The sequence below is a fragment of the Cibotium barometz genome, chromosome 5 (genome assembly GCF_041138505.1).
Source record: "Cibotium barometz isolate CiBa-2024 chromosome 5, ASM4113850v1, whole genome shotgun sequence".
Lineage (NCBI taxonomy): Eukaryota > Viridiplantae > Streptophyta > Polypodiopsida > Cyatheales > Cibotiaceae > Cibotium > Cibotium barometz.
In genome coordinates this window covers 48,867,046-48,894,467 of record NC_141050.1, presented here as the reverse complement: position 1 = coordinate 48,894,467, position 27,422 = coordinate 48,867,046, and the positions used below count along the sequence as shown (strand labels likewise).

Sequence of the window (27,422 nt, the reverse complement as noted above, 5' to 3'; positions counted from 1 at the left end):
GCTCAAGAAGGAAGAGCCCTGGGCAACACTGATCGAGAAGTCAATGATACTAGAGAGTGGACCAAATCCCTCACGACAATGAAACCTCTTGCAGATCTCATAGTATATTGGGTAGCGGCATATGTAATGCTCCACTGTCTCAACCTCTATGTAGCATAATCGACAGATCCTCTCCTCTCTAGGTCTCCGTATGAGCTCCCTAGTGTTGAAGATATGCTTAGCTCTACCTGTCTCCACTCTAAAGGCAATCAAATGAACCCTGTATTTGGCCAATCACAATCTCCATGGCATGAGGGACATGTGAAGCCTCAAGTAGCTAGGCTCCTGGATGAATCCATCCTCAATGGGCATGAGGAAGTGATCTCTATATAAGTGCATCTTCGTTCCTAAAGGTGTGATTCATGAGAAATGGGTGTAGCTAGGCTCTTGGATGAATCCATCCTCAATGAGCATGAGGAAGTGATCTCTATATAACTGCATCTTCGTTCCTAAAGGTGTGATTCATGAGAAATGGGTGTAGAGGCTGAGAAGATCTAACCAGATAACATGTGGTGTAGAAAGCCAGAGAAAAGGGGAGTTCAAACTATACTGAAGGGGTGGTAGGCAGTCCATGCAGAGCCCATATACTAAGAAGCCAAGTGGAAACTAAGACATACCATACTCTAAGGTGGCCCTTAAGTGCTAGCTGTCTCAAGGACTCTAGGGAAAGCTTCCGGTACCTATGGGGATATATGTGACTGATGTGATGGAGGTATGTGACTATGTGGAAGAGTGCATTCACTACCATCGGGGCTACAACAAACTCTACTCAGATAATATGGTGTGGGACTGATGGTTTGTTGTGGATCATAGGGGATACCATCATTACCCAGAAGGCTGATCCATACATCAAGGTTGGTGTGACGAGGGTATCAAAATCCAAAACTTTGTCCTAGGCTCCTAGGAAGGTGCTTGGAAGCACTGCCGCTCAAGTAAGCTCAAGGTTGCATATCCCTGTGTCACTGTCATGTGTAGTGAGAAGCATGGTGTAGCATGGGCCACTTAAAGTCACACCAAGGTAGACATAATATGAGATAATATCCACAGGATCCCCTTTGTATGTCAAGCTCAATCTGGATGTGAAGGGATGGGAGGTATTAAAGACCATTACCTTGGTTTTACCAAGGTTAGCAGAGGTCCCATTGAGTGTAGAAGTCCTGTAAGGCATCCAACTGTCTCTGAAGCCCCTTAGCTGAATATGAGAGGAGGGCAATGTCATTTTCATAAAGAAGTATGGGGATCAATATGCATGCCAATGTGGGACCAACCCCGCCTAATCCGTTAATGAAGCTCGATCTCATCAATGTAGAGGCCAGAAAGAGTGGGTGATAGAGGATAGCCATGTTTCATCCTAATAGTGTTGGAAATCTCCTGTGATGTATCTCTTGGGGCTCTCACTCGTCCGGTGATGAACTCATAGAGGGCGGTGATGCTCCGAACCATGTCAGATGGGACTCTTATGATGGGACTCTTATCTCTTGTAGACAATGTAGGAGGTAGGCTCTCGGGGTATAGTAACAAAAGATTTATGGAAAACCACAAAGCAGTAGATCCTCCGATGGTGTGCTCTACCCTCCTCAATGATAGCAAAGGGTGAAGATGTGTTCAACGGTAGAGTAGCTCCCCCAAAAGCCTGCCTGTCTTGAGGCTCTACATCCTTGTCTCTCTATACAAATGAACTGAGCTCCACATCTAACACTGATCTATTGAGTTTGGCCAATGTGTGTGGCCAATCATGATTGTCCTGTAATTATTAAGATCAAGTGAATCTCCGACTTTGAGGATGGGGATGATGGTGTTGGTGGACCAAGAGGGTGGAAATCCTTCACAAAGGGCTCTATTGAACATGTTGGCTAGTAGGGGCATTAGGGTATCATCGGCATGCGAGATTTACTCATCAGCAAAACAATGAGTCCCTCATGATCCTGGGCTTGCCCATCATGTAGTCTAAGAATGGCCTTGAGGACCATGCCCTTTGTGAAGAAGGTGGAGGTGGTGGGGGTAGGGGTGGCTGATCGGGGGATATGATAGAGGGAGTGTGTATAGGAGTGCCATGTGTCCGGGTAGGTGATAGTCTCAGAGTTTCCTCCAGGCCTCTTTATAGTTCAGCCCTAAGAAAAGTCGGTATAACTCATCCTCTTTCCGAGCATAGAACTCCCATTTCTTGCATCGGGTGAGTCGTTGAGAAATTCGTTATGATTGGCACTTCATGATTTTCCCAATCCATACCTCATACTTAATATACACGAGCATGTGGCTCAACATTTCTCATCATACCTACAATTATGGGGCATGGAACCGCAAGGTGGCTGGGCGGTAGACCGCCACGTGTAGATGAAAGAAGTGGTGCAGATGTGTGGAGTATGCAAGGTGGTTTGGCGGTAGATGAAAGAAGTGGTGGCGGATGTGTGGAGTATGGTGGAGTGAGCTGTGATGTGAGGGAGGGTAGGGGGACAATAGATTCCACATCCTAGAGTTAGCAGTAGATGTGGTTGGAGTAAACAAGGTCAAGCTCGTGTGATCAAAATGGACCTGGGTGTAATGTGAGATGGGGGGTGGTGGTGGCACAGGGACATGTGGTGTGCAAGTAAGAGTGAAAGAGAGGTAGGCATGGTTAGCTTCAAAGGGGGGTGGCAAGGTGGAGAAGTCGGTGAGAAGGTGTGCCAAAGCCAAAGATCCCATAAGGTAGTCCACAGTGCTAGTACCTCCTGAGTGAGGTAAGGAGGTGAGGGTGTCGAAGGAGGGCCATCGCGATATCCCGTTATACATAACGAGACCATGTGCAACTCACAGCTCTAAGAAATAACGCCCATACAACGTGACCTTCTCATGGTCTTCTGATGATCTCTATAGCCCCGTGTTAGTAACTCCTGTAGTCCCTAGTTGTGAGAATTCCATAATATCCCCATATAATGGTAAGTACAGTGACTGGCCATGATGCGCAACGTAAGGGGAGTGGTGCGGTGCAAAATAACACACAACAATGTATGCTAAGTTATAGATGCACCCAAAGATACCGTGCATCCTCGTCCTTCCGGGGATGATGCTGAGAATCTGTTAGAGATAGGATCTAAAAAGGATAGCTACCCCTCTCGAGCCACGTACTCCTCCTAATGTGCAGGTCTCACCTTGGAAAGATGACTCCCACTCATACTCGACTATGTATGGTAAGCCCCTCTCAGGGCTTTGATGAATCTCTGTATAGAAAATGACATCCCTGCCTGTGAGAATATCGCTCAAACCTCCTGGATTTGACCACAAGGTGCCATTGCAATTCCATACAGCCAACCTTAGGTGTTTGGTCTCATAGATCCCGTGTCCCTATTTGGGATGGTGTTCAGTGATAATGACCCTACCATCTCTAGATAGCCCACTTGCCTGCTCTACGAGTCTCATGATCTGTCACCACCATCGCCTCACGTTTCCACCTATGTTAGGGTGAGATCATCTCCCATATACACCTGTGTGCCCTTGAAGGCAACCCATCTATCTTAGAAGGCTTGTCTGCTGCTATGTTGGTGGCATCAGAGAATCTGATGATGAGGGGATGCTCTCATGTCATATCCTTGCTTGCCTGCTGCTATGTTGGTGGCATCAGAGAATCTGATGATGAGGGGACGCTCTCATGTCATATCCTTGCTTGCTCTCCATGTATCTGCAACAAGGGGGGGCGATCACATCCACTCATATCATTTGGCAAAGCATCATGGCATCTGCCTTGGAATAATCCCCCACTTGTAGCCCTCCACTCACACATGGAGGGCCCTATCCTTCCTCCGTTTCTCCTCCCTGAGAGTCTCATGTATGATGTGCTATGTGGGGGTTTGTGCTTCTTCACCACCTCCACCCAATCTTTCTTGATGGTGGTCTGCAGTTCTTCCCCCACAACTTATCACTCACAGCCTTCAGCTATACCAAGTCTGTCTTAAGACCCTCCTGAATACTCAGTTCCCCTTCCTCCATTGTATGGTCCTTGACCATAGCCTTTAGGGCTTCCATTTTTGTGCTTAGAGTTTCCCTATCTCACTGGGGTAGCCTCTAGCATTTCCTATTATTGCATATAGGTCTCTTTAAACATCCAAATCTCCTCCTCTTGGTGGTTCACCATTCTTCAATCTTGTTATTCTTGCCTTGTATCTCTTGGAGGCCTTCTAACTCTTTTTCATGTTGGTTCAACAAGTTCCTCTTTCTTTTCCCAACGCCTTCTTGGTGATGTGCTCGATTGTCTTGATGTATGCCTTCTTGTTGTTGTCCTTGATTGTCTTGATGTATGCCTCTAGCTCTTGTAGGTTCATTGTGGCTATTTTTCCCTTAGTTGCTACCTTGGGGGTAGGAGAAAGTTGTGTGGTGGTGGGAGATTATGGCTCTAATCCTCTTGTATAGTGATGCAGGCATGGGCGGGGACCACGAGGTCAAGGGTGTTGAGCTCTGCATAGCTTAATGGCTCTGTCTAGTGTCACTCCTCTCGGTCGAGCTCCCGCATCAGCCTGAAGGTCGGGTGTAGTGGGTTTGCCCTCGTCATTCTAGTTTGGAAGAAGTCGGTGAGAGCTCTCCATACTGGTCCTCTGTAGGGTATTGCTGGTCTAAGCCGCAAAGGGACTCCCTGTGTCCACGAAGCTCTAGGAGGAAAAGTCCCAAGCATTTCTGGTCTGTGAAATCCATGATCATGGAAAGTGGTCCAAATCCATCTCGGAAGAGGCAGTGGAACCTACCCCTAATCTTATAGTATAATGGGCATCTACATACATAACGGGCATCTACATACATAACGGGCCTCTATCTCAGCCTCTATATGTGGTAGAGCTGGCATATCCTGTCCTCTAGTGTAGCTACCCTCGACCCATATCTAGTTGTCTTTGCTCTCAAAAATAGATGGGATGAGTTGCTGATCTGTCCAATTGCACATCACACCCCAAATGACAGATGTGTATCCATGTAGTGTGGGTGTGTAAAGAAGTCGTCCTCTGTCAGGCAAAGAAAATGGTCCGTGTAAAAGGCCATCTTTGTCCTAAGGGGCTGGACGGGGTGACAAGTCCTCTGAGTATCTAGTCTCATGATGATGACCCTGTTTAGCTTTATGCGACTGAGAGCAAAGGAGGGCGCCTCTATAGTATAGCATAGAGGTGTCCTCTGTCAGGCAAAGAAAATGGTCCCTGAAAAAGGCCATCTTTGTCCTAAGGGGCTGGACGGGTGGGTGACAAGTCCTCTGAGTATCTAGTCTCATGATGATGACCCTGTTTAGCTCTATGCGACTGAGAGCAAAGGAGGGCACCTCTACAGTATAGCATAGAGGCGTCCTCTGTCAGGCAAAGAAAATGGTCCCTGTAAAAGGCCATCTTTGTCCTAAGGGGCTGGATGGGTGGGTGACAAGTCCTTTGCTCTCAGCCGCATAGAGCTGAACAAGGTCATCAAGTGCCTCCATCTGCATGCCATGCAGACCAAACCAAGTGCTCACCTACGCATACCAACACTGCATGTCTCCGTGTAGTGCTAGCTATCTTGAGGATTATAGGGTGAGCCCGGAGTATCTATTTGGTGGGAGCTCCCATAGTCTGTGCCAGTATGTCACTATCTGGAAAATAGCCTCTCTATCTTCACCCGCATAATCTTGGGTGGCATGGATGGCTTACTTCTATAATCATGTGTGAGATCATCATCACTAGTGGCCTCTCCATCGGCTTCCACCCATCATATACACTCTCTGTGTCTATCTCAGCTAGCTCCTACCTCCGTCTCCTCATGTGGTATAAACTAGGACCCCATATGGGAGCTCCATATAGTAGTGCGGGTGTGACTAGTGTGTTAAATAGCCAGAGCTTCGTCCTTGGCTCTTGAAACTTTATATGTGAGCATTGCCTCTCAAGTGAGCCCAAGGCTACATAACCGCGCATCAATGTGGTTTCGGCTACCATCCGGATAGAGAAACATGGCCCGATTAAAGTGATCCCAAGGTACACATGAGAGAGAGAGAGAGAGAGAGAGAGAGAGAGAGAGAGAGAGAGAGAGAGAGAGAGAGAGAGAGAGAGAGAGATGAAAGGTATAAGAGGGTCTATGAGATAATGGTAGTTTATTAAAATATATCCATCATGAACAATTTTATGTGATAAAAAATTTGACAGTTACATACTACAAATCGTTTAGAAAAAAATGTATGGCAAAGTGTGTAAATCAAATGTGTCGAGGTTAGGGGACGAAAACAGGGTCTTAGACACGTACAATGCTGCTAGAGACCTAGAATATGCACATAAGAGGTGCCTCCTAGATAACCAACATTAGTATTTAGGATAGGATATAATGTTTTTCTAATGGTTGTAGGAAAATAATGTGTTTGTTTAATGTGATAAGGGGATGAGAGCCATGTCGCACTATGTGATAAGGGGATGAGAGCCATGTCGCACTATGTGTTAAAAGGCCTATCAATATAAGGTGATGAGAGCCATGTTGCACCATGGCTTAAAAGGCCTATCAATATAATATGCTTGGCATTGCCTAATGATTACTGAGGGGGGAATAAGTGTTCCAAGCATATGGCAGAGGAATAAGGGCTAGGGTTCCAGGATTTTCAATTGTAGGGTGTTTCTTTTTCAATATTCTAGGCTTGGTAGGAAAGTGAAACTCTATGACTGCTGCAAGCACCTTCTACACACCTACCCCTCTAGGCTCTTCATTGGGGATTTTGATAAATTATACAATCATTTTTACTTTTCACAAAAAAGTATTGAATTGTTTTCAAGTTTTGTTAACGATAGTCATTGTTCTTTGTTTGGTGTGACATATTCTTAGTAGGAAAAAATCAAAAAGTCTTTTATCCACTATTGTGATTTGGTTCTAAGAGGAGTTCAAAGCAAACTGATACACTATGAAAAAGTGGAAATGTACCATGCATTTTGAATGGCAGCAATTCTTTAATGCTTACCCCTTTCCTATCATGGTAGTTGCACTAGCATAAAATGCATCATTCACTTTGCCTGCCAATGCAATTTCGTGTATAATTTAATGTGGCTTTTTGTTCTCTCTCGTCCCATCAAGCTCATAATCTTTCCTTGCCTATCGCCATCAAGATTGGAATTTCATCACGATTGTGATGGTTATGCATATCCTTGGGTTAGCTTGTTTTTTTGAAAGGGGAGGAGCCATGTGATAAAGGGTGACTAATGGCGCCTTTTCCTACAAAAATTTGTACTTCTAGCAAAACCCATCTGATTTAAAAAGAACAACTTGCAAAAGCTAGCAATAAAATGTAAGGAAAATTCTTATAGAGATGAATTTGGTATTAGCCCTTTTCTTCAAAGCGCTTATTTAGATAGATAGAGAGAGAGAGAGAGAGAGAGAGAGAGAGAGAGAGAGAGAGAGAGAGAGAGAGAGAGAGAGAGCTTCTGTTACTATCTTTCCACTTTGGGGTCCTAAGCTAGTAGTGTTGAGTTCAAATTGGGATGGCTATCACATGATGTGCCTTGGCAAGGGAAAGAGATGTTGGGTGTGCGTAAAATCTCATTTAAAAAACTACCAATTTTTTTTTGAATTGGCTGGAATTAAAAAGAACAACATACACCCATGTGTGCCACTCCTTGGTGAGGGAAGAGTTGAACCTATGACCTCTTGACTCTTAAGTAACCACCTTAACCACTCCACTAAATTGCGGTAGGCCAAACTACCAATTCTCAAATCTTCAAACTCAAAATATGAAGATATTTTAAGCAACACGGTCAATCTTACACTTCGTTTGATGTCGAAATTTCGCCGGCCCTATTTTAGCGAGCACCACCACCTCCTCCATCACCATCATCATCAAACGAAACCCTAGTCCTTCAGACAGGCCGCTCGGTGCCCACTTTCTGTAGATGGCGTGAGGTCGCTCTTCACTTCCAGGTTAGCTTTATGCTTAATCAGGGTTTAAGCGTAAGCGGTCGCACGATCTTTCTAATTAAGTAGGGCTCGAATGAAAGCTGACTGCATGTCATTTGCGCCTTCATTTAAGCTGTAAACTGTGAGATTAGAATGAGGAAGCATCGGTTCCAGCAACAGGCTGCAATGGAACCGTAGCAGCACATAAGAGTGATTATTTCTAACCAACCATTTTCTTCATGTCCAAGTGGCTAAGGTCTTTACCGATGCCCACGCCCACTAGAGGACAAACCCCCCGCCCCCCCCCCCCCCCCCCCCCCCCGGGCCCGGACCAACAAGCTAGGGACAGGTGGCCAGGGGGGACTTTGAATTAGCAATATCCTGCCCATGACGGACAGGCGGTCCTTTTCACAAGGAGGGGGTGTTTCTGTAAAGCCCCTAAGAATTACCGCATGAAAGCATGCCTGTAACTATCACCGTTGCTTCACATGGAAGCTCAAAGTGCTATGCAAGTGTAACTTAGACATGCCAAAACATCTTCCCACATTGAAAGCCTGAAAGGTTTTGATGGAAGAAGTTTAGCGTGCCAGGGCCATTCATCCTATGTTGGAGTTGATGAAGGATGTATTAAATCCCTTTATATATTCGAGGTGTTTGATACACGTGTGAAAGGAATGCCAATTTTCTCTTAGCATTCTGCTTCATGCATGTTTCTTCCCCTCTTGGTGTCATCTTGTACAACCATCTCTATGCTGCCTACTCATTGTCACATGCATGTTTTCTACAGGTATACATCAACTAATAAAGACAATCCATCATGGGAGTCTACCTCAGCACCCCGAAGACAGACAAGTTTTCTGAAGACGGAGACAATGGAAGGCTAAAGTATGGGGTCTCAGCAATGCAAGGCTGGCGCAGCAACATGGAAGATGCAGTAAAGACTTGCTTTTATTTTTAGTTAGTCAAGGATTGTCAGTTTTCTTAGGAACTAAGATGATGAATTCATACTTTTCTTAGTGCTGTCTACGCTGAATGGAAATTTGAATGCATTTGATTGGCTTTGATTTTAATCTTTAGTGCTAGTATTCATCCTGGCTTAGTGTGCCCTTTGCCTGAAGAAATTCTTCATACTTTGGGTTGTGATGATGTGAGTGGGGGCACTTAAGGTAGCTTCTCAAAGGGAAACCCAGTCTTGGCCCAAAGCTCAATCGGTTGTCTATGTGAGGCTGCCCTCCTTTGTGGACAGGCTGTTACCTGTACAATTGTGTGAGTAAAAGGGAGTATGATGTGATTACGACCCTTAGTCACATAATCATCACGTTTATTTTTGTTTCCTAAATTGTGCACGCAATTGTTTGCATGGAGTTATTGACACAGTTTTCGTTTTTCATCACATCATTCCTTTTGCTTCCTAAACTTTGTTCTTACTTGTCTGTATTGAGTTGTTGTGATGATTTGGAGCTTTGTGAGTAGTCTTTCGTGTATTCAAGATCACTTCCACTTCGAACTCACTTGGGACTCTTAGTGCCACTTGGGCACAAAGACAGAGGAGGTCGGGATGATCTTAGGTTGAAAGTGTGAGCCAAAGGGCAAGATGTGTGCCATCCTTCTCCCGTAGAGTCAAGCCACACCCCATAGTTGCATGCAATGAGAACGGATGTAATAGAAATGATGAAAAATGTTGAGAGAAATCGAAAACGGAGAGTGTTTGTTAAGTCTCCACATGATGAAATGGAGAGTGTTTGTAAAGTCTCCAACTCTAGTCACACGTGGTTAGCCCTAATCAAAGGAACATAAGAAAATAGGCACCTAGCTTGTTGCCTAACCATAGAGTCCTTCTAGCTCACTCTCGAGCTAGAGGCTAGAAGCATCCATAGATGTCACCATTGGGCTACCCAAATGGTCTTACTTACCCAAATAGTCTTCTCCAATTTTGCGCCAAGTTATGGGGGCAAGGCAATCTTTGTGCCGCTTGTATTGAGGCTAGTGTGTGGATTTGATTGTCGGGGATCCCAATTCTGCTCTTTTGTTGTGCTAGATTTGTGTCCGGAAATGCCAGTGCTGTACATGTTCCATGATTGAGAGATTGTTCATAACAAAATGCACATGCACACATGTTTGCATGTTTGAAACTCTTTTCGCGTGAACTGTTTTTGTGTGACTGGCTCCTATGAATGTTGAGTTCATGGGCCTGGGGACCTCTACCGTGAACCGTGTGAATGCCTTTTATTCTGATGTGTTTTGTGGCATGTGAATAGGTGGTAAGTGCACTCTAAACCTTTATTTTAATCTATTCGTGTGAATAGGTGGTAAGTGCACTCTAAACCTTTATTTTAATCTATTCATGTGTGAACCTTTGTAGGTCCACACATAAAAGTTTGAGTGGACACCTTATTAAAGTGCCTAGGTTCCAACCTCGTGGGCACCCCATTTGTTCACCCTGGTGTGTGGACGGTGCACGCCATAAGTGAGGGGTGACCACCCATGTGGCAAGAGTTGGTGTAGGAAACCAAAAATCACATGCACGATTTATTCTCCTTTCTCTTTGGAAGCTTCATCGTTATCTTCCTGCACTCCATCCCTCTATCGTTTTTTCTTATAGAGGAGGCTCCACCCATTTGCGACCGGGCGATTGTTGCAGGAATCGCACGGTAGGATCAAGAATCGGCAATTAGTCCAATTGGATGATTGGAGCACTTGGATCGGGCCAATTTCATGAAGAATTGGACGATTGTTCACATGAATCGTTGATTCAAGAAAGAATCGGACGATTGGAGTGACAAATTGGTAATCGTCGAGATCGCCTGTTTGAATCGTATGATTGTTTAACCAAACAGACGATTTGATTGAAGAATCACGCAATTGTTGGAGCAATTGACGATTGGACTCTCCAGTTGGATTGGACATAAATTTTGTGCAATCGGTGTAGTCCGCAATTGGGCGGAGCAGTCGGATGATTGAAGGTGCAGTCGGGCGATTGGAGTTTCCAATTTTAGCAAGGATTTGTAGATTTGACCAAATCTGGATGTTTTCTTGATGAAACTCCCTGAGAATTGAACCATAGCAAGCTTAAAGCATGAATTGAAAGGTGCTATGATCAATTTTACCAAATATGAGCTATTCGACGCAACATTCTTCTCTGTGTTGGATTCGCGCTGCCTAGAGTTATTTGGTTTTCTGCCTGAATTGAGTCAGATGTGGAGCTTGTTGAGGTTGCTTGGAGTGTTGACAAGCTGAGAGAAGTATTTGCCTTTAGTAGAATGGTCCATTGTTGTAGATCTGAGCTGAATGAGTTGAAGGGGCAGAACTATTTGAGCTGCAGAGCGGAGAGATTGGAGTGGATTGGACAGCTAGAGTTGGACTTGCTCTGATACCATGTTGGAGCTCATTGGTTTTTTTTTAAAAATTTCCAGAGAAGAGACTTCTATTAAGTATGAAAAAATATACAAAAGGGAGATTTCAAACCAAACTAGGTGGAGATCTCAACCAATCGGTTGTCTTGTGTTGCCAACAAGGTCCCATATGAGTGGAAATGAAGAATAGACCATGATCCCACTCTCTCATAAACTGGCTGCGCTTTCTATCTGCGGCCCTCGAAGATCCTTGGATTTTGGCCTAGGTTGCCATAAGGTTATGGATAATATCACTCCAAATCCTGTAAAGGCACTGTGTGTCGTCCAAGACAATAGTGCCCTCTATGGCCTTAGTGCATCTAGCCTTCCAGATGTGCCAGGCTGTAATACTAGCAATAATCTCTCCCATGCATTGTCCAATCTCTGTGCCGGCGGGGCATATCCTGAATCTGGCAAATCTTGAAGGCAACCCTGCTGCGCAAATCCTTACCTTATTAAAATGACGTCACTCCTGTCGTCCCCCTCATACCTAAGCCGGAGCCCTACTGAGTCAACCAAATGATAGCACCACAAGATATGTAGGCATCCTTACTAATCTTGCCAAATAGGTGTGCTATCATGGTCTAAATCCTTTGTGCTTCCCTGTCTCTGAAGCTCCTGCACATCTCGGGCAAGTTGGGCTAACACCAACAACTGATCTCCACTTGTTGGTGGCTAGTCCACCATGTAGTGAAATCTAAAAGAATGAGGAGATTTGTGCCTTCTTGTAAGAGTGCCACAGCCTCCGCCAGAAAATCCTCCGAATGTTAAGAGGTAATACCATAGGGCTCCCAATGAGGTCTAAGGGTAGGGACTCTCTAAATCTATCCCAAGACAAGCTGCCTGGCATTCCTCGCAGTGTAGCTATAGAAAGGCAAACTTTTCATCGGATTGGTGGCATCCATCCATTCCCACTCACCGGGATCCCAAGGCAAATGTCTGATAGGGCATCCACCAAACAACCAAAAGCAAGAAGCATCTGTGATCATTTGGGAGGGGGGGGGGTTCAATATAAAAGTGCTTCCTTGCTCTGACAATAACTCTCACGGGCCGAACCATCGGGCCCTCAACCATATCCTGCACCACACATTTCTCCAACTGCCACCCATCGTGAACAGAAAAGAAAAATGGTACCTCACCCTTCCTTGGCGAGGGGAGACCCATAATCTGCAGAGGAACCATGGTCCTTGTAAAAATCCAAAACCACAAGTGAGGAGATCCATCCAGAAAAGCCCATGTAACCTGATGGTTGGGTATGGCTATATCAATTTGCATAATCCTCCGACTAGCTCCCCTCAAGTGCTGAGTATGGCCAACCCTCTGATCCTCCGTGAGGCTCTTAAACCTCTTCCAGTCCAGGATAGAAGGAAAAAACATCTCCCAAGCAGCCCAATGGATATGTGTGGCAGCGCCAAGAGATCTACCATGCTCATCCACGATCAAATCATTCCACAAAATGGGCTGTCTGTAAGCCTCCCCAATTGACCGAGGAGGTATATGAACTAGAAAACTTCTCATGCACTCCTAGGCCCGAAGAAGGGACCTAACCAGAGGGGAGGAGGGCGGGGATCTGCCTCAAAAAAGATGAACCGTGAGCTGTAGAGCCAGTCGCCACCCTTGATTGGAGTGCATCTCATAACTTGTTGCATGAGAAAGCCCTTCGGAGGCTTAGTGCCAGGAAGAAATCCTCGGACAATCAACTTGCAAAGCAACGCCTTACACTGCACCTTTGGGTCAACGATATTCAATCCCCCCTCATGGTTGGGTTTGATGATGGTTTCCCAGGCAACTCTAGCCTGGGTGTGTGCAGTGCCATCCAACCCTGACCCACAAAAAGTTCCTAATGAGGCGGCGAAGTTGGCCAATGCATCCTCTATGAAAAACCCAACACGAGGTGATGAACCAGGTCGTGGCCAGCAGCACTTGGTTAACCACCAACACTCTGGATGCCAGATATCAAGCTTCTTGCTACTCCAACGTTGAAGTTTGCACTTAATGCTCATGAGTACATATGCGCTGGGGAAATGTCAATGCCAACCTGACAGCCAAGGTACCTGGCAGTACATCCTCTCTCAATCCAAGTAAACCCCACATCTAAGCCCCAATCTCTATTTGTGGGGAGTCACTGACCCAAAATCTGACAGACTTGTGCTAGTTAATGTTGGCACGTGCAGCCTGAAAACGGAAGGGGCAACTGAACATGGAAAATCTAATCAATCATGAAATCTGAAAATACACATATGCATACCATATAAAACAAGATGACAAAGCTGCACAGTACACCACACTAGGGGCCAGAAGATGGGCTGACACCCCCCTCCCCCGCCCCCTTTTATGGTTAGATTACCAAAAAGGAGTCTGCTTCCAATACAACTTTGCGGGTGCCCAGGGTTCACCACACTGGCTGCACCTATTTCTTCCAATACAATATGAAAACAAGAAAAAACATCACAATATCTGAATTTGCTGACAATTGCAGCACAAGTGAGCATTCCCGGCATCAAGCACATGCAGGACAACTATGGACAGCCCATAGCACTCCCACATCAGCCCAGGACAACTCAACATCATCATCTTCCTCCTGTTTGGCTCATAAAGCAAGTCGACCAGCCCTCAAAGGCTGTTTTCAGCAGTCCACCAGTCCTCAGTAGCCACAAAAGAAAGCAACCAGCAGTTGTGCACAAGCGTGCAAACCTTCGGTCAGAAGGAAAATTGTCTAGAAGTCCACGACCAGCTCTTCCTCCCTGTTTTTAACCTCTGTCCAGCCTCTATTCAAGCTGTAAATCCCCCGGCCATCAGTGGAGAACATGCAGAAAGAGTCGGCCAGCTTCTCCCATGCATCCGGTGAACTTCAGTCGCGATGGATAGCTGTAGAAAGTTGCCAACAGGCTGAAAACCAGCCGACCAGCCCTCATGCACTCCTAAAAAGCATGCGCCCCACTCCAATCTAGAGTTTTGTCAATAATAGAGGCTTCCCCGCAGAAAATAGCCCACACGTGTGCTTTTTTTTTTTTGGGTCCAGAAAGGGGCGCCTACATGAAGGGAGTCCCACGTGTATTAAATAAGTCATGCTCAATGTGTACTCACTTATAAGTTGTCCGGTTACTTGTAAGTGAGTGTGAACCTGCATCCATAATTATTAACATGTGAACTCATAAAGCTATGAATTGAGTTTTTTTTTGGGAATACTTACCACTTGCAAAACACATGTAAACCACTTGTCAGTCCCAAACAGGTGTGTACATACACGTCCACAGGACAAGTCATCCAAAGATAAAATCAAAGTCATGCACACACATGAGTGCAATTATATTGGAAGAAACACCCATCTACTCAGTTGTATGCGATAAAACGTCCAGGGCTCATGATCCTTCCGGAACCTTCCTAAAACATAAATACACAATATCTCCAAGATAGCTAGTCGCAGAGACTTTCGTCATGTCAGGCTCCATGGCCATACATGTACACCATGTCAGGCCCCACAAGCCACACATGTACTATCATGTCAGGCTACACTAGCCATACATGTACTGTCATGTCAGGCTCCATATGCCACACAGACACACCATGTCAGGCTACACTAGCCATACATGTATGTCATGTCAGGCTCCACATGCCACACATGAATAGTAGAAAAATAGAAGCTGTAAGGAATTTTGTGACACAGTCAAACAAAACATATTTAGGGCTGTCCGAAAAGCACAAAAACAAGCATGTGAAGCCTCTAGAAACATCGTGGTGTCATCTGCTAACTTTGAATCCACAAGCTCATCCTCTCTGCATAAGGCAATTTGAGACCCGTGACCTCGGGGTGGCCCGAGGAAGTCTGCTCATGGCCTTTGCCACAATGAAAAAAGTAGGGGAGCAAGGGGACAACCCTGCCGCACCGAGTGAGAAATCTGAACACCCCGTCCCCCACAGGCCAAAACCGTGCCATGGGCCTCTCTATAAATGCAAGAGACCCCTTTGATCCAATACTGGGAGAATCCCATATGAAACTCGCGGCGGCGGGTGCCCGGGGGACTAGGGCCTTTGACACACTTGTTGATATCATCAATGCATATTAAAACATTTAAACATCCTGGAGTCCACCAGACCCCTTTCAGACTAGGAAATGTCCAGGTTGGTGACATCCTCCCCAACTTCTTAAAAGTTGTCTGCAACTTTAAGCTTCAAGCCATATATTCAAGATATAATCATGTCCCATCGATTGGGCGAGACGAGACAGTCTCAAAAAATCCAATATAGCTGAAGAATCCATGTCCCAAAGAAATGGGCGAGACTAAATAAGTCTCCATAATACCAATATCAAAATCATGTCCCAAGATAAATGGGTGAGACAAAACAGTCCCATAAGTCCAGATATCATAATCATGTCCCAAGATAAATGGGCGAGACAAATCAGTCCCATAAATCTAGATATCATAATCCATGTCCCAAGTAAATGGGCGAGACAAAACAGTCCCATAAGTCCAGATATCATAATCCATGTCCCAAGTAAATGGGCGAGACAAAACAGTCCCATAAGTCCAGATATCATAATCCATGTAGATCACCAAGGAGCTGCCTTGACGCCCGGCCCGACTTCAGTGCCCATATTCTCTACCATTGGCTCTATGTTCTACCAAGCAAGGTAGCAACATCTTGAAGAGCACTTAGGACAAGAGAAATACTACACAGGGCGGCTAAACAAGGAGTCCTGAAAACAATCACTCGCAGGCATAGATAACCTGGTGTTCCATACGCATTTCTGCTACACATAGTTTATAGGCATTTCGGCCACCAATAGTTTGTAGGCATTTCGGCTACCAACTCACACTACCCTCTCAAGTGCCCATGTTCCCTTCCATCTGCTCTCTATTGTTCCACCCACACATGGTAGAAACAATCTTCAAGAGAGCACGTAGGACAAGAGAACACTACACAGGGTATGTTGTGCTCGACACTACCCTTTGAAGTGTCCATGTTCCCTTCCATCTGCTCTCTATTGTTCCACCCTCACATGCTAGAAACAATCTTCAAGAGAGCACGTAGGACAAGAGAACACTACACAGGGTATGTGAATCATGAGTTTCATAAGTCCAATGCATCCCAAATAAAGGGAGCCAAAAAGAATAATCCATCCCAGTAAAAGGGAGCCATAAACATAATCCATAAACCTGAGGATGGATCCAAATCCCTAGAAAAGAAGTCCAGGAATCCATAGACCTGTATACCATAATCTTTGTATACCATAACTCTTACCACATACTCCGTGCTATCCACACACCTTGGAGTAGAGGTGGACTTTATCCATAAAAGCATCATATCCATGAGATATCCAAAGATTTCTTCTCTATAAACTCGGACAGATTCGTCCATAAAAATTGCTTGTGAAGCCCAATATCTATATAAATCTCGTCCAAGAAAGAAATCTCCATAGATATAATCCATCCCAATAAAGAGAGCCATGAAAAGAATTCCTCCCATTAAAGGGAGCCATAAACAATGTTTCCCTGAAACCATCTCAAGGCAAACAACAACACCTTTCTCCTTGCATAGTTATACAAGGGTTAGTGAACATCAAAAACACTTCATAGTAAATAGCCAAAGCACCAACTTTGCAAACTCAAAGTATACTTAGCTTTTCTTTGCGAGGTTGGTCATAAAGCCAAAAGAAATATCTCGTCACCATATCCTTAAGATATCCTAAGATATATCTCCATATAGCTTGCCTGTAAGCTTGATAATATAATCCACAATATCCATATGGAAAGAGTGCTAAACGTGTGCACATAAAGCCAACTCCATACTTCCAAGATAAATTTTGTGAATTCATAAATCCTTAGACCAAGCTGTCTATTGCTCATGCTCTTGCTTCATAGGCTCTGAAGTGGCTGAATAGCAATGATGGTAAGTGTGGTCCCCACTCGAGATCTTTTCTCTTCCTTATTGATAGAAGGAAACCTCCGCTTCCAAGAAAGCCTATGCTCTGATACCAATGAAACTCGCGGCGGCGGGTGCCCGGGGGACTAGGGCCTTTGACACACTTGTTGATACCATCAATGCATATTAAAACATTTAAACATCCTGGAGTCCACCAGACCCCTTTCAGACTAGGAAATGTCCAGGCTGGTGACACCATATGTGCCATTGTGCCTTCCAAAAAACCTCAATCCACTATGTCGTATGTTTTTTCAAAATCCAACAGAAGGATGGCAAGGGGTTGGTGTCTAGCTTTAGCCCACTCAACAGCTTCCCAAAATGAAAAAATGTCATAAAAAATAATCCTTCCTTGGAGAAAGCCATTCTTTGTGTCATGAATGATCCTTTGGAGGACCGGTTGCAGCCTCATGCTCCGAGCCTTAGCTAGGATTTTATATGCAGAACCTAATAACGTAATCGGCCTCCATTGCCTGAGGTTGGTCTTATCCCTACCTTTTGGGATAAGGTGGATAATGCCCTCCGTAAGATGGGGTGGCATCATACCTGTACACCACATCTCTGCAAGGCAAGAGTGATCTCATCCCCAATGTGATCCCAAAACTGAATAAAGAGAGATGGGGAGAGACCATCATCCAGCCAGCCTCAACTCATCCTTCGAGAAAGGAGCATCTAGAGAGGAACACATATCATCTGTAATGAGTTTGGGCATGCACTCCCAAACTTTCTGCTATGCAATATCTCTGTGCGGAGACAACAAAATCCGATAAAAATATGAGGCAATACTCCTCACCGTATCTGGTTCAGTCACTCCCACCAAGTCCTACAAACACCTGACAGATTCCCTGCTTCTATGGGTGGGTCTATGTGAGGAGAAGAATTGTGTGTTGCATCTGCCATCCATCTGTACCCAGAATGCCTTCGTAGCATGAGACAAGAACTCAGAACGCCTATCCAAGACCACCTGCAGCTCTGACTGTAGATAAAAGATCTGAAATCCAAGGAGAATAGGATACTTCTCATGTTCCCTCTGAAGCGCCGCAATCCTCCGTCTGATAGCTCTCTCCTTTTCCAAGATCTCGGGTTTCTTGGCCAACACAACAGACTGATAGTTTTGGCTGGTCCTTTCCAGAGCCATGGTAACCCTGTGGCGAGGGTCAGGATTGTCACATGACCTCCGAATCTCTTTGATCACAAGTGAGGTCTCTGCATCCAGATAAAGAGAATCAGGGATTCTCTTTATCTGGATGCAGAGAATGCCTCCCCTCCGAACACGAGGGGAGGCATTCTGAGTCCCAGGCTCCCTGAGACAAAGAACAACTGGGTAGTGATCTGATCTGGTGGTGCCAGGCATAATAGCGATAGTGCCCCCCCTATTGAGGGCCCAATCATCCACATAGAATCTATCGAGCCGTACAAAAATGCACTCATTACCCCTCTTGCGATTATGCCAAGAGCCTTGGAAGAGAGAGAATTAGGCCTCCTCTGGAAGTTAGGTGCATAGATATTCAGGATGCCTAATTTTTGACCCTCATGCATGATCATAATCCATTGAGCCCTAGCAGGTATAATAACACCAGATCCAACAACATGAGGCAAGAGGGAAGCTGCAACAGAAGTGCAAACAGCTCCTTTGGTTCCAACTGCCCCAGACCAAAAACTAAAGCCCGAAAGAAACTTGCCAGTTTTGCAGCATTGGAGCCTATCCAATTTGTGCTCGTGCATCAAAATTATATCCATATTTCCTCCTGTGATTGCTTGATGGAGCTGGTCCTTCACAAGGTGCTTCCTACTACGGGTGGGAGGCCCCCCTAGGCCTTGCACATTCCATGAGACAATCCTCATGGACAAGATGAAGTTTTGACCTGTGACCGAAGCAAACGCTGGGCTGTGGTCAGAGCCCTCCTCTCATAATGCTGAAGGAGGGGGTAATCTTTGGGACAAAGTCCACTGTCATTCCCATGTATGGGACGCTGCACAGTGGCTGCATAAGTGCGAGACATGATTGCCATGCAAGGCACCGTGACCTGATACATCTTGTTGTGCATTTTGTTGTTTATCTGCATAATCTTTCAAACCCTGTACATCCTGCAAACTGCCCTACCCAAGCAGGGAGGACTCAACAAACTTACAAAGTCATCCTGGCCTGATGCACCATCCTGCTGCACGGATGATCCAGCGGTCTCACCACTGTGATCCAAAGCATCACCATCCTGCTGTGCATGACCTGAGGGAGGGGTCCCGGCATCCCCATGCGGAGGATGGGCACGTGACACGACCCGCCACACTTGGCACGTGACACAACCACTGGACGGGCTGGTGAAACCGATCCCGTCAAGTGGGAAGGACTCCGTTGGACACCCACACGCTTAATAGCACAACTTTAAAACCTCAAATTTGAAATGGACAACTTTAAAACAACTTGAATTTAAATGAACAGAAATGGAAAGATGGACACCAGCACTGGGGCCGGAACGGGCCGACCCCCCCCTCAATATATGATATATTTATTGGGAGTATTTAATGAATACAATGCTCCATGGGTTCTGAGAACCAGATAATGTCCATGTACATATGAAAACAATACCAAACAAATAGGCTCGGATTTCGATGTAGCAAACTCGAAGCAGAATGACCACTAGCGTGGTCCAATCGCTACGGTCCTGTGCTTTCACTGGACTCCGCGGAGAGCGCCACACTGGTGTTCCGAGACCACGCACAGACAGGCGCTCTCGTACTAACGCCTGGCTCTCCCGATCTCAGCACCTTTGGACCGAGGTTCGCCCATATAGCTTGGACAACCCGGCACCGAACGGGTGTAGGCCGAGCGGGACGAATCTTTTACCAGATTTAAACATATAATACTTTACTCAAATCTGAAAATCACTTACTTGAATATGGTTGATAGGAAACCAATACTTGTGGTTTGCTGAGGATGAAACCACCCTTGTTGAAGAAAGAGTAGCCTCGTGAAGACTCACCACGATAAATTCCACCACAAAGGGCACAGCCACCTACTGTGAGAGAGAAACTTCCACTTGCAGGTGGTGGACAATGTCCAAGAAGCAAGAGACCACTCGTTGACGATGCACACGCAGCCTGTAAGGACTGGACCACACAGCCAGTTGCTTTGAAGGGCTGCGTAGAAAGGGAGAAGATGTAGTTGCCTTGTGAAGGTAGCCCACGTCCAAGAGCAGCCACAGCAATTCCTTGTGAAGGGGCAGTTTCAGCAGTCGCCTAGGGTAGTAGGCGCATGCAGGGAAGGTGGAGATGGAAGTCAGCCGCCTGCAGATGGAAGACAGCCGCCTGTGAGCAGTTCGCAGCCACCTGCAGCAGCATGTGTAGAAAGGAAGCGACCGGCTGTAGAGGTGCACTCAGCCGCCTGGTTGCTGTAGGAGCAGCCTGTAGGAGATGACTACGTGGAGTAAGCAGCCAGCCTGTAGCAGGGTTCAGCCGCCTGTAGAGGGGTATGCGCAGCCAGCAACCAAGGATTCTGAAGCAATCGCCTTCATGAAGAGTATGCGCCAAAGGAAGAGATGGTCGCTGGTTGATGATTTCCACGCCAGCGGCCAGATACCATCGTTTGAGAGAGAGAGCCCTTTGTTATTAATAAAATTCATGTGGAGTTTAACTCCACGCTTGCATGAAGGTGGGGGAGTTTGGGTAGGTGCCCTTGCCCACCCCCACACTCACTTAAAGTGGGGCTCCCCACCTTGGCCCCAAAGTGGGTGCCCAAAGGGGGTGCCCACTTTTAAATGAGTGTGAACCCCTAACCTTATAAAGCAAAGGGGTTAGAATTAAATAACATTTAACAACATGTACCATATACTTACCACCTGTTCACATGCACTGAAACTCGTCAGAATACAGAGCACACTTCACGACTCACTGGCAGGCGTCCCCGCTCAGTAAGTAACACGTCAGGCAGGCAAACACACGAATACATGTCATGCGAAAACAGTTTCAAACATGCAAAATATGTGTGCATGTGCAAATAGTAACATGGACATATCTCCCGTTCATGGAACATGTACAAAATATCTGTCGGCACAAAACTGGCTCGACATAAAACATAAAAACCTGGTCTTCCTATGGAGTGACAGTCCCATAGGTAAGACACAGTTCCAGGCACGAGTTTCCCTAGGTGTGACAGTCCCATAGGTAAAACACGGCACGAATACTGGCTCTTCCATGGCGTGACAGTCCCATGGATCGAACACAGTCCAGGTCATACACGGGTGGCACTGATCTGGCTCCCGTCCATACGACACCATCCTGCTAACACACGGGTGGCACCAGTCTGGCTCCCGTCCATGTCAGCAAAAATACTGGCCTCTTCACACGAGACACTGGCCTGGCCTCAAGTGAACGAGACGCAAAAACTAGGAATGGACCAAATGGTCGGCCAATTGGTGACATCCCCCCGGGCTTCTAAAGAGTTGACCTCAACTTAAAAGCCTCAAGATATGCCTGCAACAATTGCGGATAATCTGCAAAATAATCCTCATTTACCCATTTGGCATCAATAGGCAAATAATTCTTAAACTTCACAAGGTATCTCCTGGAAAGCTTTCCTGCAGGTAGCTTTCTCTCCTTGTGAAAAACAATCTGTTCTGGCTGGAGGATCTCCTCAAGCTCGTCAATTTCTGGCGGATCTTCTGTGTCCGTACGGCGCACACCTTCCGGTAAGGGCCTCTACAGTCGCACTCTCTCTCTCTCTCTCTCTCTCTCTCTCTCTCTCTCTCTCTCTCTCTCTCTCTTCGCTACTGTTGCCTCTTTCCCGTCGCCGCCGCCTTCCTTTCGCTTCGCCTCTTTCCCGGTGCGTTCCCCACCTACCCTTGCTCAGGCCCCCAAGGCAGCAACATAACTCTCTCTCTCTCTCTCTCTCTCTCTCTCTCTCATAGCCTTAGCCCACCCTCTGTGGACCGTGCATAGAGCTCTCAGCCTCTCTCTCCTTCAAGTCTCTCTCTCTCTCTCTCTCTCTCTCTCAGAGCTGAGCTGCCCACTAAATATTATGCATTGCATGATTGCTGAATCCTGATTGAAATTGTATGGCATTGTGCATTGAATTTGTCAGAGTAATCATGCATTGACTTGTGATTCTAATTTCTCACTTTTGAATTAGTAGGTTTTTGACCTTGTTGTGTCTCTATTTCGAAAGTTTTATATGTCAATGTGGACATGGATTGAAATTTTATGTAGGTGGCTGAAATTTCTGAGATTTTATGTATTTTTACCAATGGTACGTACTTTTACGTACCTTAAAATTTTTTTCCGTACCAAACAACGTACAGTACGTACGGATCCGTACAGTACATAACGTTTGGAACCACCTTGATGTGAATGACCAGCCATCAAATCAGTCCATATATGGCAAAAATCAGCATCCAAATGATACAAATCTCTCATAGCAGATAGATCTCCATGAGAGGCCACTGAGACTGCAGCAATATAAGGCCTCCTAGATAGTGCATCGGCCACTACATTTTTCTTTCCGGGAGTATGCACAATCTGAAAATGAAACATGGAAAGAAAATTCGCCATTCTCATTTGCTTCTCTGAAAGCTTGGTTTGAGATAGAAAGTATCTCAAGCTTTGATGATCTGTCTTGACTACAAATTCAGCCCCAAGAAGATAGTGTTTCCAAATCTTTAAGGCGTGAATTACAGCCAAGAGCTCTTTCTCATAGATATCCATATGAAGCTCAGCATCATGCAAACGACGGCTCTCGTATGCAACTGCATGCCCTTCTTGATTTAGGACAGCTCCTATGCAATCACCACAAGCATCACATTCAACCACGAATGACTTGTGCAAGTCAGGAACAATCAATACTGGACCACATATGATCGCATGCTTGAGCTGCAAGAAAGCATCCTGTTCCTTTGAAGTCCATTTGAAAACAGTTTTCTTCTTCGTGAGATCATGTAGAGGAGTGGCAATCATAGCAAAATGCCTTATGAAACGCCTGTAATACGAACATAATCCCAGAAAACTACGTACTTGATGTACGTTTTGCAATTCGGGCCAATTCCGAATAGTCTCTATCTTTGCAGGATCCATTGTAACTCCATCCTTGGATACAATATGTCCCAGATAATGAATCTCTGAAAGGAAAAACTCACTTTTCTTGGCATTGACGAAAAGTTTATGCTTCCGCAACTCTTCGAACACTGTGACCAAATGAGTTCTGTGTTCCTGCTCATTCTTGGAGAAAACCAAGATATCATCAAAGAAGACTCCTGTAAACTTGCGATGGGGTCGGAATATCCTATCCATCATACGATTAAAAGTAGCAGGAGCATTGGTGAGACCAAAAGGCATTACCAAGAATTCATATAATCCGAAGGCTGTCCTGAATGCAGTCTTATGGACATCTTGTGGCACCACGCGTATCTGGTGATAACCACTCTTCAAATCAAGTCTGCTAAAGCAAGCTGAACCATCAAGCTTATCCAAGATATCATCAATACGTGGAATTGGGAATCTGTTCTTGATGGTAAGCTTGTTCAAAGCTCTATAGTCTACACACATACGGAATGATCCGTCCTTCTTTTGAACAAGAAGCACAGGAGAGCAGTAAGGTGAGGAACTGGGCTGAACCAAACCTTTCTCTAAAAGCTCGTTTACCTGCTTCATAATTTCTTCTTGTTGTGCAGCATTCACTCGGTATGCGGGTTTGTTAGGTGGAGAACTACCTGGCACAAGATCTATACGGTGATCTTCGGGCCTTTGGGGAGGTAATTCACCTGGCAATGAGTCAGCAAAACAGTCTTTGAATGTATTAAGAAAATTCAGCCTATCATTAGACATAGCATCCACACTTTGATGATTTGGCACAAGACTATCACGCACAAAAATCAAGTACGCTGAAAGACTCTTTTTCATTGCTTTATTAATTTGGATGTGTGATACAACTGGGATGGAATCCCCTTCTTTGCCAGCATCAATAAAGTGCATGCGGCCTTTATGCATAAAAGAAATCATATTGGACTTGTAGTCTTTGCGGGGCTCAAGCCTATGATGCCACGGCTTGCCCAACAATACATCACATCCATTCAGAGGAGCAACTAAGAAATGCTCATTGTCAAGGTAGCCCTGTATATGAATATGCAACTTCCCAATCAAAGGGGTAACCTGCACCTCTTTACCAATAAATGCAGCTTCGGCTTCAATCTGAGGTCCCATGCTTTCAACCTCAATACCCAATGCAGCTGCCATTTGCATAGAGATGAAATTGTTAGTTGCACAGTCATCAAACATGAAAAGTGCGGGCTGATCCTTGATTTGCCCCCAAGCCTTGCAAACCATACGCTCTTTAGCATCATGACCTGTATTACCTTGCACATCAGGAACTGCCTGAACATTTGCTTTGGTGTGCTTGTCCTCGTGCTTTGGTTTGCGATCTGGGCATTGCCGAAACATGTGGTCTTTGCTACCACAAGAAAAGCATTTTCCATCCTTAGCATATTGCTCTCTTTGCTCCGGGGTTAATCCAAATTTGTTCTTTCTTGGGCCCTGTTCTTTATTTTCAGCTTTACTACCCTTGTAAGGCTCCCGGAAGCTCTTTTTAGGTGGCTGTCCACCCTTTTGCTGATTTGGGACAGCCTTGTCCTTCGCCTTGGAACCTCCTTGATCCTGCTTGATCTTGAGCACCAATTGCTCTGTAGCAAGGGCAGAAGCTGTGAGTTGTTGCAACGTATGTTTTGGGTGCAATTCAATACCCGATCTATAAGCAGGTTGCAATCCAGAACGAAATTTCCTCTTTCTTTCATCCTCTGTGATTAGCATAAAGGGAGTCACTTCCAGCAACACTTTCCAAAATTTGTTCACATACTGTTGCACACTCTCATTATCTTTTTGTTCCAGCCTGTCCCACTTTTGAGTGAGAGTTTGCTCTGCATTGGGTGGCAAGAACTGAGCATAAAATCTATCTTTGAATTCCTTCCAAGTAGAGATGGGATCCTTGGTGATCTTTTCGGTGATCCACCAATGGGCAGCAGTGCCTTTCAGAAACATGCTAGCATGGCGCACCTTCGATTTTTCTGTAAAGTCCTCATCGCTAAAAGCAATGTCGAACTGTGCCACAAACGCTAACACCTTAGAAGCATCATGTTCACCATGAAAGACATCAAATTTGACAGATTTATCACCTGCTTTGAACTCCTTGAGCTTCCTGGCATGAGGCTCATGGTCCTCTCTTTTTCTTTTCCCCTTATCCAACGGGGTAGCCCTGTCTGCATGGGCTCCATGGGCCGTCATAGAAGCTTCATGGGGCACGGTGGCATGTGCTCCACGAACTCGAAGCTCAGATGCATGTGACTTACCTGCATATGGCATAGTCTCTCCATGAGACAACTCAGAAGGCAAAATTTTTCTGGAAGCAGACCTGTCACCATGAGATACATATCTTGCATGCATGTGACTTTCGTGCCCTCCATGAGCACTGGCATACATAAATCTGTCAGGCTTAGTGCCTTGGGGAGAGGATGCATGACGAGAGGTGACAGTCACCTCTTCCTTTTGCATAAAAGATTTCAGCCTCTGGGATGCAGGATCTCCATGCTTCAAACGAGGTGGATTTCTGAATTTTAGCTCTCCGTCATCCCCCTCTTTGATATCACCTTTGCGAAGGAGATAGGCAAGTGCCAACTCCCTTGGTTTCTTGCCCACTTCACGAGCCATTGATTCAAAGGTTACATCAACCATAGCATCAGCCTTCCTGGCTTCAATAGCACTTTGCAGATGAGGATCTTCATGCAAAAACTTCAATTCTTGCTCTTGAGCCTGCAAAAGTTTTCTCATATGTTCCATTTCAGCTTTCATAGCATCAGGGTCTTGTTCAAGCATAACTGTCTTCCCTGGAGACAGTTGACCTTTGGATTCACTATCCATAACCCTTTCAAGGGGCTTGTGTCTACCTCGCAGGGCATCAGACCCACGAGAAGCACTAGAGGGACCCCTCGAATTTGGTACTTCCAAAGGGTTGCCTTGGCTGTCCATTGTGTTCAAAGTTTGCTAAAAGCGGGATGTCCAGTACACAGGTTCGTTTCCCCACTAGGAAGAGGGAAACAACCGTGCTCTGATACCAATGAAACCGATCCCGTCAAGTGGGAAGGACTCCGTTGGACACCCACACGCTTAATAGCACAACTTTAAAACCACAAATTTGAAATGGACAACTTTAAAACAACTTGAATTTAAATGAACAGAAATGGAAAGATGGACACCAGCACTGGGGCCGGAACGGGCCGACCCCCCCCTCAATATATGATATATTTATTGGGAGTATTTAATGAATACAATGCTCCATGGGTTTTGAGAACCAGATAATGTCCATGTACATATGAAAACAATACCAAACAAATAGGCTCGGATTTCGATGTAGCAAACTCGAAGCAGAATGACCACTAGCGTGGTCCAATCGCTACGGTCTTGTGCTTTCACTGGACTCCGCGGAGAGCGCCACACTGGTGTTCCGAGACCACGCACAGACAGGCGCTCTCGTACTAACGCCTGGCTCTCCCGATCTCAGCACCTTTGGACCGAGGTTCGCCCATATAGCTTGGACAACCCGGCACCGAACGGGTGTAGGCCGAGCGGGACGAATCTTTTACCAGATTTAAACATATAATACTTTACTCAAATCTGAAAATCACTTACTTGAATATGGTTGATAGGAAACCAATACTTGTGGTTTGCTGAGGATGAAACCACCCTTGTTGAAGAAAGAGTAGCCTCGTGAAGACTCACCACGATAAATTCCACCACAAAGGGCACAGCCACCTACTGTGAGAGAGAAACTTCCACTTGCAGGTGGTGGACAATGTCCAAGAAGCAAGAGACCACTCGTTGACGATGCACACGCAGCCTGTAAGGACTGGACCACACAGCCAGTTGCTTTGAAGGGCTGCGTAGAAAGGGAGAAGATGTAGTTGCCTTGTGAAGGTAGCCCACGTCCAAGAGCAGCCACAGCAATTCCTTGTGAAGGGGCAGTTTCAGCAGTCGCCTAGGGTAGTAGGCGCATGCAGGGAAGGTGGAGATGGAAGTCAGCCGCCTGCAGATGGAAGACAGCCGCCTGTGAGCAGTTCGCAGCCACCTGCAGCAGCATGTGTAGAAAGGAAGCGACCGGCTGTAGAGGTGCACTCAGCCGCCTGGTTGCTGTAGGAGCAGCCTGTAGGAGATGACTACGTGGAGTAAGCAGCCAGCCTGTAGCAGGGTTCA

General features: G+C 45.7%; 1 protein-coding gene across 3 annotated transcripts in view; it reads left to right on the top strand.

Annotated features, from left to right (window-relative positions):
* Positions 1 to 7,753: 7,753 nt before the first annotated feature.
* Positions 7,754 to 27,422, top strand: part of LOC147638579 (putative protein phosphatase 2C 11) — a 110,398-nt gene continuing 90,729 nt past the window's right edge. For all 3 annotated transcript variants that reach the window (XM_086798498.1, XM_086798499.1, XM_086798500.1), the window contains exons 1-2: positions 7,754 to 7,908; positions 8,672 to 8,818. In XM_086798498.1, the coding sequence (XP_086654624.1) occupies positions 8,702 to 8,818 (117 nt within the window). In that variant the 5' untranslated portion in view covers positions 7,754 to 7,908; positions 8,672 to 8,701. The remainder of the gene's footprint in view (positions 7,909 to 8,671; positions 8,819 to 27,422) is intronic.